The following is a 17,295-nucleotide window of genomic DNA, read 5'->3' on the forward strand; positions in this document are numbered from 1 at the left end:
ACCTGCTTGCATTGCTACTTTTAATTTCGTACTCTTAACACAGATCCTAAGAATCACTGTTTCCAGAGGCAAACTGGCAATGTAACTAGGGATGCCAGTCCCAAGGTGGGTTTTATGGCTCATCTCCAGGAGACAGAGATCAGTTCCTGAGGGAAAAAAATGGCTACTCTGGAGGGTAGACTCCATAGGATTAAATTCCACCGAGGTCCTTCCTTGTCCCAATTCCCGCCCCCTCCAATCTCCACTTATTTCTAAATCCAGAGCTGACCACCCTAAATGTGACAAAGTACCCATTAATTTCCAATAGATGGCCTCATATTATCCAAGCAGACATGTTTTACAGGCATGAATCCCAGAAAGACTCACCGTGTGAGAGGGTGGCTAGCAGACCAGTCGGAAAGGGCCCTGACAATTCAGAAGTGAACATTTGTGACCCTCGAGGCGACCAGTTGATACATGAAATGTCCATTCTTGTCAGGGCATGTCTACGAACCTGGATTCTGCAAACACCAATGGCATCATTGCAGGGGCTAGGACCCCATTTTAGGTTAATAAATGCCTGACAGGCCACCCCATTAAGGATTCCAAAGCTTGTAGGTAAATTACTTTTCCAGGACTGGGTTCCGTCTCTCTGCTTGGACAAGCAAACAAGCAGAGCTTTGTCTCTTTGCCAACTGCATCTCCACCCTGCACTGGCCACCCTTCAATTATCTGCCAAAGTACTTTGTAGATAAATATTTGTTCGGCTGTCTCAGACGCTACCTCATTCCTGTTTGTCCAGGTTCTTAATTCGGTACTTCGAATATTGTGTTCAGCCCATCAACACCCGGAGGTACTGAATTGCAAACCAAGTACTGAACAGTGCAAGCCTTCCTGCATGTGTGTGTGGGCATTACCACAATATTTTCTCTAATGCTATCTGCAGAGGTGGGAAGAGAAAGGACCCTGAAATACCCAGTTATTGGATTGTGGGTGAAGACTTAGGAACCCGAGGTATGCTATGGAGTGCCAAGATGGAATAAACATGAAATGACAGAAAGAGAAACACACATTTACAGTCCCTCCCCCCCCCCAATTCACAAACACTTCCCAATGGTTCTGTGTCAAATTTTACTCGCAGGAAAGCAGGCGCTATTTATAACACACCTGGGAGAGGGGAGTTCCCCAAACTTAACATTTGCCATTCATCTGAAATACACGAGGAAGGTAATGAAATAATTTTGTAGTCCCACCCTATAATTCTGATTCAAATTGATCTGGACAGCCTGCCAACCTTCTGTAGTCTTGAATTTGCAGCTCAGTACCCATTAGTACCACTTCAAGTTTAATAAGGAGCTGGTTTTCTGTACCCCTTTTTACTACTTAAGGTACTTTTACTATTTAAAGTGGTTTACAATCACCTACCCTTCCTGTTCCCACAACAGATACCTTGTGAGGTAGTTGAGACTGAGAGAGCTCTAAGAGGTTTGTCACTGGCCCAAGGTCATGTGGAGGAGGAGTGTGGAATCAAACCCGGTTCTCCAGATTAGAGGCTTCCACTCTTAACCATTAAATCAAGCTGGCTCTCAAGAAACAATATTCTTACTAAAATTGTATTTCTTTCCAACGGATATCTGACAGCAAGCACAAGCTAACCTGGACAGGTTCTACCTGCAAGTCTGGATGCTTCTGAATCTGGTGGCAAATCTTATTCATTGGAAGAACACAGTTTCTGAGGAAAACATAGCATGCATTCTGGAGGCCGTGGAAGGCAGGAGTGAAATACTACGGGGCACACATTGTATAGTGCTCTTCCTGGATGCTTTTACCTGGAGATACGGGGGATCAAACTTGGGAACTTCTGTAGGCAAAGCAGATACACCACCATAGAGTCATGGCCCTTCACACCTCCCATTTCCTCTCACAGGCAGAACTGTAACCTCCACATACAGGCACCTGGAAAGCTGGAAGGTGTTTATCCCACTCGCAAACAAAGCTTCTAAACCTGGACTTTATCACAGTTTAGACTCTCTGTGAGGAGCATGTCAACTCTAGTTCCCCATGATGTGAAATGGCAAACTGGAGCTTGGTCAAATAGTGAAGAGAAGGAAGCTGTGAAAGAAGTACACTAACACGGTTCATAAGCTGTGTTTGTGCTCACTCCTAACCATCTTCACTTTAATTTTGTGACACCTAAATGCAATGAATGACATTTTTATATAAAGGACAACAGACAGTCATGGTGTGTGTGTGTGTGTTTTGTAGAGCAAACATCCGTGCATTTGTTCTGGCGATTATGTACAAATAAAAGGGTGTAAAGTTTCACTTCTTCCCTGGGAATTAAAAGTAAGTAACACCAACAAGAGATGGTATGAATATAAAGCCATTTTAATGTTCTGATATTTATATCAAATACTCAGTCAAGTATTTATACATACAGTATTTTATAAACTTAGTTTTAACACAACATGTACAAAATTGCACATCGCAGATTACAAAGTCATAAATGTAATCTTTTTTTTTAATGTAAACAACTTCAGCACGAGAACAAATGTTCTACATTCCAGAATGTCTATACCTCCCACTTAAGAATGTTCACTGCAGTCTCCGTTGAAAAGGTCCTAGCTCCAAAGTGATAAAACCAGAGAATGTGCCCATCAGCCGCTACACACAGGGGCCTCCCCCATGAGATGCACACAAGGCCAGTCGCCTTTCGGTCCTAAGTGCTCATAAAGAGTTGGAAATCTGATCCTGTTCCCAATGTTAAGTCATTGACAAGTGGCCCACTGTCTGTAACAGCAGCAGGGCCAAAATTATCCCTAGATCCCCAAACTGCAGTCCTGTATAAAGTCACCCAACCTCTATACAGAAAGAAATTTAACAACAAAACAAAACTGACTGCCCTTTGGCAGTAGGAATCGGGAGCATCCTTGTAAACATGGATTTAAATAACAACACAGTTAAGAAGTATAGTGTTTACCTCTTCAGTCATACACGAATACAAAATCAAGATCAAGTTTTTTTTTAGAAAAACATTGAGACAAGTGGAAGAAATGCATTTTTTAAATCCTCAGTAATAATTACCTCAGCATCTTCTAGTTGTACAGCTTATGAACAGTGATGCTTAACCCTACCTCCTCCCATAAATATGTTCTTATTATGTATTTTATTATGTATCATTTTCTGACCACAGTCAAAATTCTTTCAAAGCATTCCTTTCCAAAGATGGAGGGGAGAGAGCTAGAAATAATGACCTAGATCTTTACTGCTAACTCTTATGTGTGATCCTAAGCATGCTCACCTTCAATGAAAACCAACGGAACTTAACTTAATCGTATTTTACAGTCTTTAGATTCCAATTGTATTTTACAGACTAATTTTTGGTTAAGTTACAAATTTTTCAACCTTAATGTTTGTGTGAACACAAAATAGTTATTTGCACTTGTTTGAACACACATATTTTTGTACTCATTACAAAATAGAAGGCGTCTTCAGGGTGCAACCTCTATTGTAGGCTTAGGAATTTAAACCAAAATGCCTTGGTTTTGGAGGAAATTTTCACTATGCAATAACTTGTTCTATAACAATATCTCTGGCCCAAAGAACATATGTTTGTTGTGATAGTTCCAACCTGCTCAGGAAAACACTTTTTCATGTATCTAGAACAGAAAGGATGGTCAGGTCAAACTGCAGTTCTCCAGATGGCCATGGACTACAATTACCATGAGTCCCTGCCAACTGCTTGAATACAAAATGGATGCACGTTACAGTTTTGAAAGAACAGGTAAATGTTTGCTTTCCAAAACAGAATAAAGGGTGCATCCCTGTGCCAACTCTTAAAAAATGCCCAACAGTTGAGTTAGCTTATGACTGTACTCAAACACCAATTGTTTTATGGACCCACAGAGGGACAACTACACAATCAGCCTGCCAACTAGCCACCATTTAATACTGTTGGGTCGGTTTTTATGAATGCAGACTTTTTTAGAACAATACTCAAAGGCACAAGATTCCACAATATTTAAGGAACAGTATCTCCACTGGAGTTCTGACGCGGAATGGTGTGTATGCTTGCTTAAAGACACTGGAGCAGTCCATTAAATTAGGTTTTGCTATACTAAATGCAGCAGCACCTGTATTTCATTTTAAAACTTCACTTCATTAGATTCCAGTATGGGGGTTACCATGGCTTTAAGTAAACACTGGCGGGGGAACCACCACTAGTTAAGCTGTAACAGGGAGGGACGATGTTTAAAGACAGCCAGCCAAGACTACATTTACAACCCTCCCCGCCCAAAGACACTCCAGGTTTATACTGCTGTAAACACATGCACACACCCTTTAGTTTCCAGACCAAAGCATACCTCCAGAAACCCTCAGCATTCCTAAGATGAGCACCTACATTTGCCAGCTGTCACAGTCATCCGGGAAAAAATATGCATGGGTGAACCGACCTCCAGGTCAGTTCTGCCTAATGTAGAAATTGAAAAATGCTCCGTGTTAAGAGTTGGACAGGAGCATAGTTTGGCTCATGAACTTTCATGCTTGAATTTATTTTTGTATGGGAAAACCCTTTGCACCTTTAGTACACGTTACCTTGACCTCAAAACCCAATGAAGTCTACCCAACAACACTTTATTTACAGTATTTTCAACCAGTACGATAAATGCTAGGATAGTCAACCCTAACCAGCGGTACATTCAGAGGTGATATTATTTGGAAGATCGAAGGAATGATTGTAGTCTGTACTAAACACAGAAGACCATTCAACGTTTCTTAAATAACTGCTCCTACATCCCCAAAACTGGGATTTCCTTTGCTGTGATCGTTTATAGGTGTCATTAATTTAGAGGCATTCTTTTCAGCATTTATGAAGCAGCGTTGAATTTTATACCCTGCTTTTCACTGCCCGAAGGAGTTTCAAAGCTGCTTACGATCGTCTTTCCCTTCCTCTTCCCACAACAGACACCCTGGGAGGCTGAGAGAGAGAGAGCTCTGAGAGAAATTACTATTAGAACAGCTCTAACAGGTCTGTGACTAGTCCAAGATCACTCAGCTGGCTGGCATACGGTAGAGTGGGGAATAACACATAGACCACACTGGACAGTCTAGCTTCAAGTTCGGGAGATTTCTAATCAGCTGCAATCTCATATGGAAGCACATTTTCCCCCACCCATGAGAATCTGCACTTCCCCTTTCAGAAGTTTCAACTCTCTTCTTCACACTGTGCTCCTTTGCACTGTCAGTTTCTAACTATGAAAATACAAAACAGGATTTTTAACCTCAGTGCAAAAGTACAGAATGTCATTCTGAAACGCCACTGAAAACGAACAAGAAAATCCCCATAGAAAAAGTGCATTGACAGCACTGGCCATTTAGGTAAAAGAGTGGGAGAGATTCTTGCAAAGAAAATGACAACAGAATCGCTCAACGTTATACATTACAACGGCTATATAAATCTGGGAACGTAACTATTTTTTTCCTGTGATGTCATGGTTAAGAGCTGCGGCTTCTAATCTGGCGACCCGGGTTTGATTCCCCACTCTTCCACATGCAACTAGCTGGGTGACCTTGGGCTCATCACAGTCTTGATAGTGCTGTTCTGACTGAGCAATCCTGTCCAAGCAATCCTCTCTCAGCCCCCACCTACCTCACAGGTCCCTGTTGTGGGGAGAGGAAGGCAAGGCAATTGTAAACCACTTTGTGTCTTCTTTGGGATGTCAAGAGCAGGTATAAAAACCAATTCTTCATTTAAATTTGAAGGGAGAACAGACAGCGGTGAATTCAAGGACATGACAAAAGACCAATTTTGTTTTCGGTGTTCCAAAGAATGGCCACAAGTCTTGGAGGAAGGAGACCTGGGATTTTCCTTTACAGGTTTATAGGCAACTCTGAGACAGCTGATCCCCCAATTTTTCTCACAGGGTGGCTGTCAAGATGAAATGGGATAGTCCAATTTATGCTTTCAAGCCTAGTTCTAGATGTGAAAAATAAAAGGGGCTTGCTCTGATTTTACGATATGACAACTATTTTGTTGTTCAAGGAGATTCCAGGGTTTACTTCTAGTGACTGAATGGGAACTCAATGGGAAATGTTTACCTCAATGGAACCACTACAGTGTAATTACACAGGTGAGTGGGGTTAATTTCCTACAAAAAAAGGCATCTCAGAACTTTCTAGGTGATGAGGTTTTCATATGGAGTGACACTCCAACTTTTAAGCCCTCCTGCACTGGTCTACCTATTCAGCAAAATAAAATATATGATTCTGACATAGTACTGAGGTAATTCTGAGCTGTATCATTTCAGAATTTGCAGGGAAGGTTCACAATATGTAATATTTCCAGGCAATTTTTTTGTTTAAAAAAATCAATAGCACAACTAGGAGGAAAGCTCTAGCCTAGTTCCTTTCATGCTATGCCAGTATTCCCACTTACAAAGAAAATAGCTGGATATCCTTCACCCACATCTGGAAGTGGTACGGTCTGAGAACCTGAGATGGTTGAGAAAACTGCTGCTTTATATATTAAAATGTATTTCAAGAACACACAGCAGGTGTTCAAAACCAGGGAAGGTCATTGAAGACAGCCCCTTGAAATACATTTATCTGCATAAGAACATTTGACATTCAGTGGATATGCATATTTTATGTATATCGGTGTTTCTCTAATACAATTGTGTTTGCTTAATATTGAGCTCTGAGGAAGACCTGTATAGGTCTAAACATGTAAATCTTTGGATGTTAGGACATAACTAGCATATATGTGTGATCTGTGTCACTCCGAGCTGTTTTTATACTTCTATATATTTGAGCTCCAGAAATAAAATGTAAATAAAATACATTTTTAATATATAAAGCAGCAGTTTTCTCAACCTTCTTGGGTTTTCAACTTCATTTCAGGTTGGGCTTTTCCTCCCCTTTTTGTTTTTTTTTGTTTGTCAGTGGTACAGTCTGTTCCACCATCTCAGCATTCTGCCATCTCATTCAGCTTTCTGTATGATTCAGGCCACATACTTGTAGCCTGAAGAGGCGTATTAGAAATTACAAACCGGCCTTCAATGCCCCGATCCTAGACCTGCCAAGACAAATTTTTGAAAATCTGAAGAAACCAGATACAATAGTGTTGCAGGAACATAAGTTAATGGGGCCAGCACGTAAGGACTTCACTGATGTTTACCCCATGTCACATAATTTCTATAGGATCTCTTCATGGATTGCTTCACGTAAATTAAAATTAAATGTGCACAACCATCAGGAGTCGTAGTTTAAACTTGTTCAACCATGCAAAGACACTGAATCCATGCTTCTCCACTACTATGAATTAACACATAATATTTTCTGCAGTGGCTACAGTCCAAAAAATCTCTTTGCACTGACCTACTACTTAATTAGCTGTGAACAGAAATGAACCACAATACTCAAGTAATCAGTGCAGAAAATGATATTTTACACAGCTCAGCAAGACTTTTGGCATCACTGGCGGGGGGACTAGTAAGATCAACTCATCCCTCTTCTTTAAGGAAAGGCAGTTTGGCAGAACTCCCAACAAGTGACCTTGCTATCTCAGTGATGTTTAACATCTGAAGAATATTGTTTCAATCTTGATTTTGTTAAGAAGAACACTGAAAGCATGGTTATGTCACGTAATTCTGTTTCACATTCACATCCTGTTCTTCCACCAAAACACTAAAAGACAGACATGAGATTTGCTTATTTTGTTTTAGCAAGAGCCTTGCGAGGTAGGCCAGGCTGGCACAGCTGAGTTGCATTATAAGTGGCCAGGGATTTGAACACAGGTTCCTGTCTCCAGCCCACGCCTAACAATTTATTCACCATGCTGTAGTTCCTGTAGTATATACTGGCTTCTATTTTAATTATAGATGGGTGTTATGACGGACTGTACTTTTAAGAAGCCTGGAAGTGCTGTTCAAACAGCTGAAGGATTGTGAAGGGTCAATTCTTCAGAAAGCTTTGAGTGACAGGCTGTTCCAAGATATCTGATTGGGCTGCATCAGATGAACAGAGAAACAGAGAAACAGAGAAAGACTTCTGCACTGGATGCTGAGGAGGATTCAGTCTGATTTAAGCCCTAGCTGAGATGAGTTGAGTACTGACAGTTTCAGAATTCAGCCCTGACTGAGAGCAGTTTAACAGACAGGAGAACCGGGGGAAAGTTGGCAAAGTAGTATGGGAACCAGGCAAAGATTTCCATTTGGGCCAAGGAAAGGTGAAAGATCTTCTACAGAGAGAAGAAAATTTCCTACCCTGTCAAACAGGAAGTTAGCTCTGAAGAGTGCAGAGATCCATGGTTTGGTGTGGTTAGAAAATGCCTTATCATTTATGAAGACAATGACTGGTGTTTCAAGAAAAAGGGTTTGGCTACTGGAAAGAGTGTACCAGCCTTCTGGAAACCAAAAGAATCACAGAATATTCAAAGAAAGTGTACTGGACTATTTGGAAAATAAAAATGGAGGGGAAAATCTTGCCTCTGAGGAAGGGAGGGGGGTATCATAGATGTGATTTAATGACAGATCATTATAAATAACCTGTACAATCATTAGTTGAATTCCTTACTTACAGGATTACTGTCTGTCCTGCCTTATTGAGTCACTGAGGCTGAAAAAATGGCAACAGTTATCTGCAAGAACACCCATCTGAAGCTAGCAGGGCTTTCTTCCACACAAACATGCACATGACTGGGCTGTAAGTTTTTTAACAGTCCAGAGCAAAAGTGATGAAAAAGGAAACTGTCATTAATGTATATTTCCTATCAGTAACACAGGCATTTGCATCCCATTTCAAGCTATCATTCTCAATTTACCTCAGTGCAAATTTCACTGCATCTATCAAACAATCACTCAGCAGGGACACAGTACATTTTCAGTTCCTGGTATACACAGAGACCATTTCAACTTGGCTGTGACTACTTATTATTCAGGCTGGTGCCTGAACAACCTTTTTTTTTAAGGGGCAAAAGCAGAAATGAGATTTCAGTTACTATTTAATGGAAAGCAGTCAAAAGACAGCAGTATGCTATCCAAACTAGTATCATCAACTTTACACTGAATCTTCGACTTTATAAATTTTTTGCCTCTTTGAATAAGATCTTATTTATATCCTGATCACAGAAAACAGGGAGATCTAGGTAAAGCCAGTACTTATAAGTTGCTGGAATGATGGGGAGGGGAGAGATGATCCATATTGTTAAATATCATTGTGGATCACTCTCCTTTAGCTTAATCACATGAAAGTGTTCTCAGAATTGTTGCTTATGTTAGTTGTGCATTGCTATTTTAACTTGCTTGTTTGATGCAGTAAAGGAATTCATGGCCTTCCAAACCTGAGCAAGGCTGTTAACAATAGGATGTTTTATCAGTCATTAATTCAGAGGGTCACCCTAAATCAACAGCAACTTAACAGCATCCATCACTTAAGACCCACTTCGCAAATTCTTTAGCTGATGAGTACTACAAAAATCTTCTAAAATGAAACATTTCCCCAGCCCTTCCTTCAACGTCTTCTGGCAAAACAAGGTCATATAATCTTGCAGCTGGATCCTCAAAGAGAACTCTGCTTTGCCAGTGAACATCTGAAGAGTTATTTCTGTACTGACACTATGGAGTCATATGACCAGACCTTTTTTAAATCTCCTTATTCTACGTTAAAAATAAAGACACATTGTATGTTTGCATCTCCATGCCAGGTTGAGAGTGTTTCACATTAGTAATGGACTTAGGGCTAGCGATCAAGTCACGTTTCTGAAAGATCTATGTTCTGGAATATTACTACCAATTGAACAAGTTTTGCCAATAACTGAGATTGATCTGCACAGAAATGACCATAAATTGGCAACCAACAATACCTACTCTAAACTTCACAGATCTGGACCCACAATCAATATCAGTCTAACAAATAATAGAATCAAATTTGCAGCAGAAAACAAGAAGTCACAAGAAAAGATTCTGTGTGCTTAACATAACCTTTCTCTTCAGGGAAAGGTTAGTAAAAGATATTCTGAGCATAACATAAAAAGCAAGCAAATGTTCCAAGAAAAGCCATGCGTTTCTTTAAAAATGGCAGAGTTGAGCACATATGTAACACCTCCCCAACTAGAACTGGAATTTAAATGTATTCAGTGCCAGCTGCTGCATCAAAGCTCCCCCTTAATAAGTCACTTCATATTCTTGGAAGCATGCTATTCAATCTTTACTGATCTGCCTTTGAATACTTTCACATGAAACGCCTAGCTCCATTATCACTCAAGCTAACAGTTCAGCATTGGTTAAAATGGGAAAGCACTTCCACAATTCAGTTGGCTACAGTTGCTTTTTAAATCCCTGTTCTAGGCCACTTTTTCAAATCTGAAGACCTGACTTCTTAAGAAAGTGAGCACTACTCCCTGCCACTAGTCTTAGGAAAGATTCCCAAGGCAAGCATTTAAAGAACAAGTCAATACCTGACCAAGGATGCCAGTGTTTTGTGAAAGCCAAAAAACGACCCCATCGATATGTTAAAAGAGGCATCTGGTAGGAGTTGTGACACATCATCACCCACTAAGTTAGCAACAAATTAGTCAGCCCTTCGAGTAAGACAGCCATGTGAATTGCTACCTGAGTTCATACTAGCTGTACAGGAAAACCAACAGACCTCTCTCTCTAACCAAGGGACGATTTAAAATTTCCCCAAGGGCATCCCCTTTCCACCGGTGCAGGAGGAACTCCATTCTGATTCAACAAAAGCAAGTCACCCAAGCCATTAAGGTCTCTAGAAACTATGGAATGTTTATCTGCTGATGTTCTAAAGCAGGTGAGTACCATTCAGTCTTGAACTTTACTTTGGGGAGTTTCCTTACGATTATCTATGCAACACTTAGATTAGAATAAAGAGAACCAAGGAGACAGATATAAAGTTACAGCAGCCATCCACACAAGACATGCAAAGCAAAATCAAGAGATGGGGAAAAGGGGAGACAAATGAGAAATGCGTTTCTTAAAAAGGGTATAATGAAGGAGTGCCTTATACCAAGGCAGAACATACATAGAAGGAAGGGACCCTGGAATGCAGATAGAGATTAATATCAGTACCTCTCCATTTAGAAAATAAGAAAGTTTTGTAGTTTTGGCAGAAATTAGATATGCAGCCTGTCAGCAGAGCAGCATTAAAACAGGCTTACAAAGACGTTGGCAGGATGGCTGGTAAATTTTTTTATATTATATTATTATAAACATGGGACAAATGAACCAGCTATGTCCAAGGTAGATTATGCTTGGAGAAACTGGGGTAAAGACCAATTCAAGTTAAAATTACTGGCAATGTTTTCCAACCTGTTCTACTTACAGGGGAACAACCGAGAATGCTGTGGACATTTCAAGGGGTACAATTTGCTTTTTGGCAAAGAACTATGCAGCACGCAGCTCCAGCAATCACAACAAACGCAATTGCAGACTCAGAGCTATTCTTCAGCGTTAGAGAAGTATAGAGGCAAGCTATTGTTCCTGTGCAATTCTGATATATTCTGAGAATGAAAAAAAAACACTCCCTTTTGATATTTAATAATTCTATAACAAGAAAAGATTGAGACGTTTTCAGCTTTGTTCAAAATATAGTCATTCCAATCAGCTATACAGCAAGATCTTACATCCTTTGGGGGTTTTGCTGAAAAGTTTCAAGCCCCACTGCCTGAATGTTTGTTTTTGGCTACATATAGAGCAGGAACTGGAAAGTGGCTGAAAGGAAGGCGGCAGAAAAAAGGATAAGGCATTACAGATGAATTAGATATACCTCTTCCCTTGATACAGTCTATAAAAGATAACTCTTTTAGCTGAAACTAGATTGTTTAATGTGTCACTTTTTCTGACACAAACTGAAGAAATAAAAGCTATGTGTTGGCCTTATTTCCCAAAATTAAAAGATGAATGAATGCAACAATTTACAGCTAAGGTGATATGTAACAGATAGTAATATTGATGAAGCAGTAATTAATAGAAGTTAACTGAAAGAATTCTTAGCAATTGTGTTTGAAAACATGCTGAGTCTCCTACAAACTTAGACACAGGATGTGATCATCCTAGTATATTTGTTTCAAGCTTGTTTACTAAACAGGATTGTCACAATACCTCCTTAGGAGGACAAACATGATTCTGCCTGTAAGGTCAACCAACTGCAGCTTGGGAAATTCTGGGAGATTTAGTGGCAGGTCCAGGGGAGAGGAATGATCAGGGATGTGATCCTATGGATTCTGCCCTCAAACCTGCAATTTCCTCCAGAAGAACTGCCTTCTGTAGTCTGGAAATCAACTATGATTCCAGGAGAATTTTAGGTCTCATCTGGAGGTTGGCAACCCTATTTTGCTGTCTAGTGCACCATATTCTAAATTATGAGACATCTTTCTAGGCAACTGTTATGTTGCAAGGATCCTTTTGTCTTTAAACTGAAAATCAGTAAAACTGTCCTTGTAGACTCCTCCAAGCTATCTCGCTTGAAAAGCAAACTCAAATTCATTCATGACACTCTTTGCCCACAAAACATACAAAACCTTCGATTTAAAATGTACTGGAGACAACAAGTTCTGTTCCCACTTCAAAATCCAGCTAATTTTTCCAATCATTAAAAAAAGCAATGCTCGAGAATTTTCTTTTTTACCCTCCCACTCTTAGAACTAGAAAATACCGTAAAATGAGACAGAGCAAGAAAATAGTTCATCTGGAAAAAATAATTGTCCACATTTCTATGAGTTATTCAAAACATAGTACAATGGAATTATATCTATATCATTTTTAAAAACCCAACCGGAGCCCTTTTCTGTAGATAGCACTAAAGTCACAGACAGAACCATTACAGTCGGAATGTACACAGTGAAGGATAAAGCACTAGCTATTTACTGTAGCCAAAATCATTTATTTTATGCATCTGCTATAAAAATAAATGCTGACATCCTAAAAAGTTTCAATAAATAAGCCTGCCAGTGCCCCAAGTCTACTCTGACACGAGAAATACGAAGCTCATAAATTTAGGAGAAAAGCCTATTTTTCTTAACACATACATTTAAAAATAAATATATCAGTTTTACCCGGCAAACTCTCTTCCATTGCATTAATCATTCATAATGAGAAAATACTCCCACATTTCTGAAATCCCCAGCTGCAACTTGAAAGTTTTTTTTTATACAGCAATACTTATCTTCAGACTTCTCTCTGTATGAAGATTTTTTAAAAACCCATTCTACCACACTTCAAATAGTATATACAAACTCTTCCTAAATATCTAGATTTTGGCTTTCTCAAGCTTTTAGCAACTTAATAGACATCTATAGGCAGGAAAAATAAAGCTGTGTCTCTGTAAACAAGGCTGAATTAGCCCTGTTATTAGCTACAGCCCTCTCAAATGCTTTGAGAAACATTTAACAAAAGCATCCACTGGCAAACTGTAGGAATTTTTCAAAAAATACTATATTGAAATGCCTCACAATTTCTGCAGTGTAAAATGCACCTTGCCAGACACACACAATCCTCTACCCTTTACTGAAAAGCAATAAATTAGCCTGCAGTCAAACCAATGGACTTTTAAAAGCAATACTTGCTCTGCAGAAAAGCTATTCAGGCTCTAATCACTGTCCTCCACAAAACAAAAGTTCAAAAACATCTAAAACCTAAAGTGTTTGGCAAAGATAACTCCTGCCCATAACATAAGCTCAGGTGGGCTCTTTGAAGAGATCTTTGGACTTCCAGCAACCACAGACAAAAGTGTCATAAATATTGGTATATTTTTTTATCTGTAGCTCTCTTCTTTTTGAGCACATGGAGTTGTGTGTGGGGGGGGGGGGGGGGAGAGAGCAAGCACATTTTCAAGTTCTGGATCCTTCTGAAAATCACTTGTTGAAGGATTTGGCCTCACGTTGCTGGTCCACCAGAACGGCATCAGCTGGTGCTGATCCAAATCACATCTTTCCCCTCTTAAGCTTTTGTTGGTTTCCGTATTTGTTCAGTGCTCCTGGAAACCCCACCCCCATCTGGTTATTTATCACTTGTCACTCTCATTATTTTGCATTTCTGGAGATGCTTAAAACAAAGATTCTCCCACCCACCCCAAAAAAGCTGACAAAGGTGCACTCTTCAGAACTTTCATTCCGGAAAAGCGTCTCCAAAGCTGAAACTGCTTCTGTTGTGGCTCTTGCTACCCCTGCTGGGTCCCTTGCTGGAGCATCCCTTCTCCCTTTCCCCTTTGCAACAGCCGCCCCTCTGGCTGTTGCATAGGTGCCCCCGGCACCAGATTAGAAGCCGGATCCTAGGAAGCAGGTATGCCTGGCTCAGGAGCCTCTTCTCCTAACCTTTCCAGGCGAATTTAAGGGCACCTTCCGGAATGACAGAGTAGGTTGCTGAGCTGGTCTCTATCAGGGCCCCTGACAAGGCTTGGATCAAAGGGCCACCCTCTGTGCCCCCTGCTGAGCAGGGTTGTTGTGAGCCTCTTCCGACAAGCTTCTGGGTATCTCCCCCTCTCTCTGCCCAGGGCTCAGTCGATTCAGCAGGCATTGGTCTCCCCCTCCGGGGGTCCTTCCCGCGCAGAGGGCTGCCCGGAGGCCCCCGGCGCCGCCTGCCCCGGGGCCCCCGCCGCCGCGTTGATGTGGCAGCCGCTGGAGAGGTGGCTCCGGACGCGGCCCTGCAGCTGGTTGACCTGGGCGCGCAGCAGGCTGGCGGTGGCGGCCAGCTCGGCGTTCTGGCCCTTGAGCGCCTTCACTTTCTCCTCCAGGCGGGCGATGCGCTCCAGCTTGCGCCGGCGGCACTTGGAAGCGGCGATGCGGTTGCGCAGCCTCTTGCGCTCGGCTTTCAGGCGCTCTTGGCTCTCGGCGTCCAGCGGGGACAGCGAGGACGGCGGCGGCGACTCGCCGGACGAAAGCGCGGGGGCAGGAGGAGGCGGCGGCGGCGGCGGCACCCCCACCCCCACCCCCACCCCCGGCGCCTCCGGGACCGTCTGCGGCTCCTCCAGAGCCCTGGGCGTCGAGCCGGGCGCGGGGAGGCGGGCGACGGCGGGCGCGGAGAAGAAGGTGCCGGCGGCCGCCGGGCTGGCCGGGTTGAAGGCGCCCAGGGCGGTGTAGACGGCCGGGGGCTCCTGCCTGGGCGGCGGGCAACAGGGACCCGGCGCGTGCGGGCTGGGCGAGAGCGGGGCCGGCGGGCCCCCCAGCAGCTGGTTCTGCTTGTGCAGGTCGGCCAGAGCCTTGACGAAGCCGTCGGCGAAGCCCTCCTGCTCCTGCGTCACCGCCTGCGGCTGGGCCGGCGGCTGCGAGGGCCGGTAGAGGAAGGGCCCGCCGCCGGCCGCCGCCACCGAGGGCCCGCCGACCGGGGGGCTGGGCGGACCGGCCAGGCCCGGGCTGGCCGCTTGGATGAGCAGCTGCTCCAGGTCGGCGGCGGCCGGCAGCTTCAGCAAAGGCTGCAAGCCGCCGGGGCCCACCTCCGGGCCGCCGCCGGCCGGCGTCTCCTGGATGAGGCGGTGCACGGCGTTCCCCCGAGGGCGCAGCGAGGAGAAGGGCCCCGCCGGAGGCAGCGCGGCGCCGGGGGAAGCCGCCCCGACCAAGTCCCGCGGTGGCGGCGGCGGCTTCTTTCCTCCGGCCAGGAGCAGCTTGTGCTGGTGCGCCCCGCTGTCCTCGGCCGCCTCCAGCCCCGGGGCTCCTCCGTTGCCGGGCCCGCCGCCGAAGCCCGGCAGTTGCACGAAGTCCGGGAGCAGCTCCAGCCCTTCCTCGGCGTAGAAAGGGGCCACCTCCATCTTCACGGCCACTCGGGCGCCCGTGCGCCCCCCGCCGCCGCCGCCGCCGCTCATGCTGGCTGGGAACAGCGGCCGGTCTGCGCTCGTCCCTCCGACGCGGCGAAAGCGGGACTTTGGGGCGCTCCCGGGGTGGGGGTGGCGGAGCAGCAGCAGCAGCCGGAGCCGCCGAAGCGAGCCGTTCCCCGGGCTGCAGTGCGGTCCTTGCTGCAAGGCGCGCTCTTCACGGGCGTCGCTTGCCCGTCTCCCGCCCCAGGGCGGCCGCCCGGGGCTCGGCGCTCTCGACTTGTGGCATTTGGGGGAAGAAAAGTCTGGTCCCTGCCAGCCAGAGGAACTGATGTCAAATCGCCTCGCCTTAGCAGTTCCTGCCGCTCCGCCCTTCCTGGCTGCGGCCACACTGCCCTCTAGGCTCCGGCACGGCGAGCGCCGCACAGCGGCCTCCTCCCCTCCCCTCCCCTCCCCTCCGCCGGCACAAGGCGAAGAGGAAACCCAACTGGGAAAGCGAAGACAAGGAAAAGCTCCCCCCTCCCCCTGCCCAAGTCCGCACTACGCGTGGTCTTAGGAGGGAATTCGGGGGATGGGTTTGCACCTAATTTTTAACTATCCCCGAAGACCAGCGGCTAAAACCCGTGTCCCGTTTTGCAACCACGAGGGGACACAAACGCTCCGTTGGGACCTTCGGGACGCAGCTCGCCGTGCGATGTTCCAGCAACGTTGGGAAAGTTTTGTTCGCCATCAGCGATAAACTGATTTTCTCATCTTTTTAAGGGCTGGGTAGAATTGCAGACCTTTCTCAGTTGGGACGGGAAGGGGTTTTCACTTTATCCACCTGTGCTTAACGTGGAGAAAGGGGCTGAGAACCGGGAAAATGATGGGGCCGGAAGGATTGCCCCATATTTAAGATCGTGTTGCCCCAAGGGTAAGATGCAGGACCTAAGCCACTTTCTCCAGAGTTTTTTTGTTGTTGTTACACTCCTAACTCTTGCCACTGTGACCACAAGTCGGATGCTTATACAGCCCTGCCAAGATTAACAGCCATCATTTCCAATGTTCATTGGCACATCAGTCTCGTTTGGTTCTGCAATTCAAGATGCTACAATTTGTAGAAGAAATATTTCCTTTTTATGAAGCTCTTTATAGTCCTACCATGATCGTCAATGGCAGACATTTACAGGTTCAAGTGACAGAGCCAGCACTTGTGCAGATCAGCAATAAATATATATATATATTTTCTCAGTGGACAGAATGTTGAACTAAGTTGGGAGTCCCGGGTTTGAACCCGCACTCTTGCATAGAAGCCTGCTGACCTTCGGCCACTTGACCGTTGTCAACCTATGCTACCTCACAAGTCTGTTGTGAGCGTAAAATGGAGAAGAGAACCATGTAAACTCTGCTGAATGCCAACTGGGGAGAAAGGCAGGACGTTTTATTCATTTTATTTATTATCTCTTATACTTGGGGCAGTTCACAACCATCTACAATTAAACCTACTTAAAACAGTTAAAAATCCATAATCACCCCCAGCTATGGGTCTTGGTTTCTACCTCCCCATCTCCTACTCGG

At 44.2% G+C, this 17,295-nt stretch overlaps 1 protein-coding gene across 1 annotated transcript; it reads right to left on the reverse strand.

Annotated features, from left to right (window-relative positions):
• Nucleotides 1-2,346: 2,346 nt before the first annotated feature.
• On the reverse strand, nucleotides 2,347-16,141 carry LOC143841304 (transcription factor Jun-like). The gene has a single exon (XM_077345445.1). The coding sequence runs from the start codon at nucleotides 15,787-15,789 to the stop codon at nucleotides 14,497-14,499; it is 1,293 nt and encodes a 430-aa protein (XP_077201560.1). The 5' UTR covers nucleotides 15,790-16,141; the 3' UTR covers nucleotides 2,347-14,496.
• Nucleotides 16,142-17,295: the final 1,154 nt, after the last annotated feature.

The sequence above is a fragment of the Paroedura picta genome, chromosome 7 (assembly GCF_049243985.1).
Source record: "Paroedura picta isolate Pp20150507F chromosome 7, Ppicta_v3.0, whole genome shotgun sequence".
Classification (NCBI taxonomy): Eukaryota; Metazoa; Chordata; class Lepidosauria; order Squamata; family Gekkonidae; genus Paroedura; species Paroedura picta.

Bases quoted from the DNA above. Each gene is read 5' to 3' on its own strand.
- LOC143841304 (XM_077345445.1), bottom strand. From the start codon at position 15,789: ATGAGCGGCGGCGGCGGCGGCGGGGGGCGCACGGGCGCCCGAGTGGCC.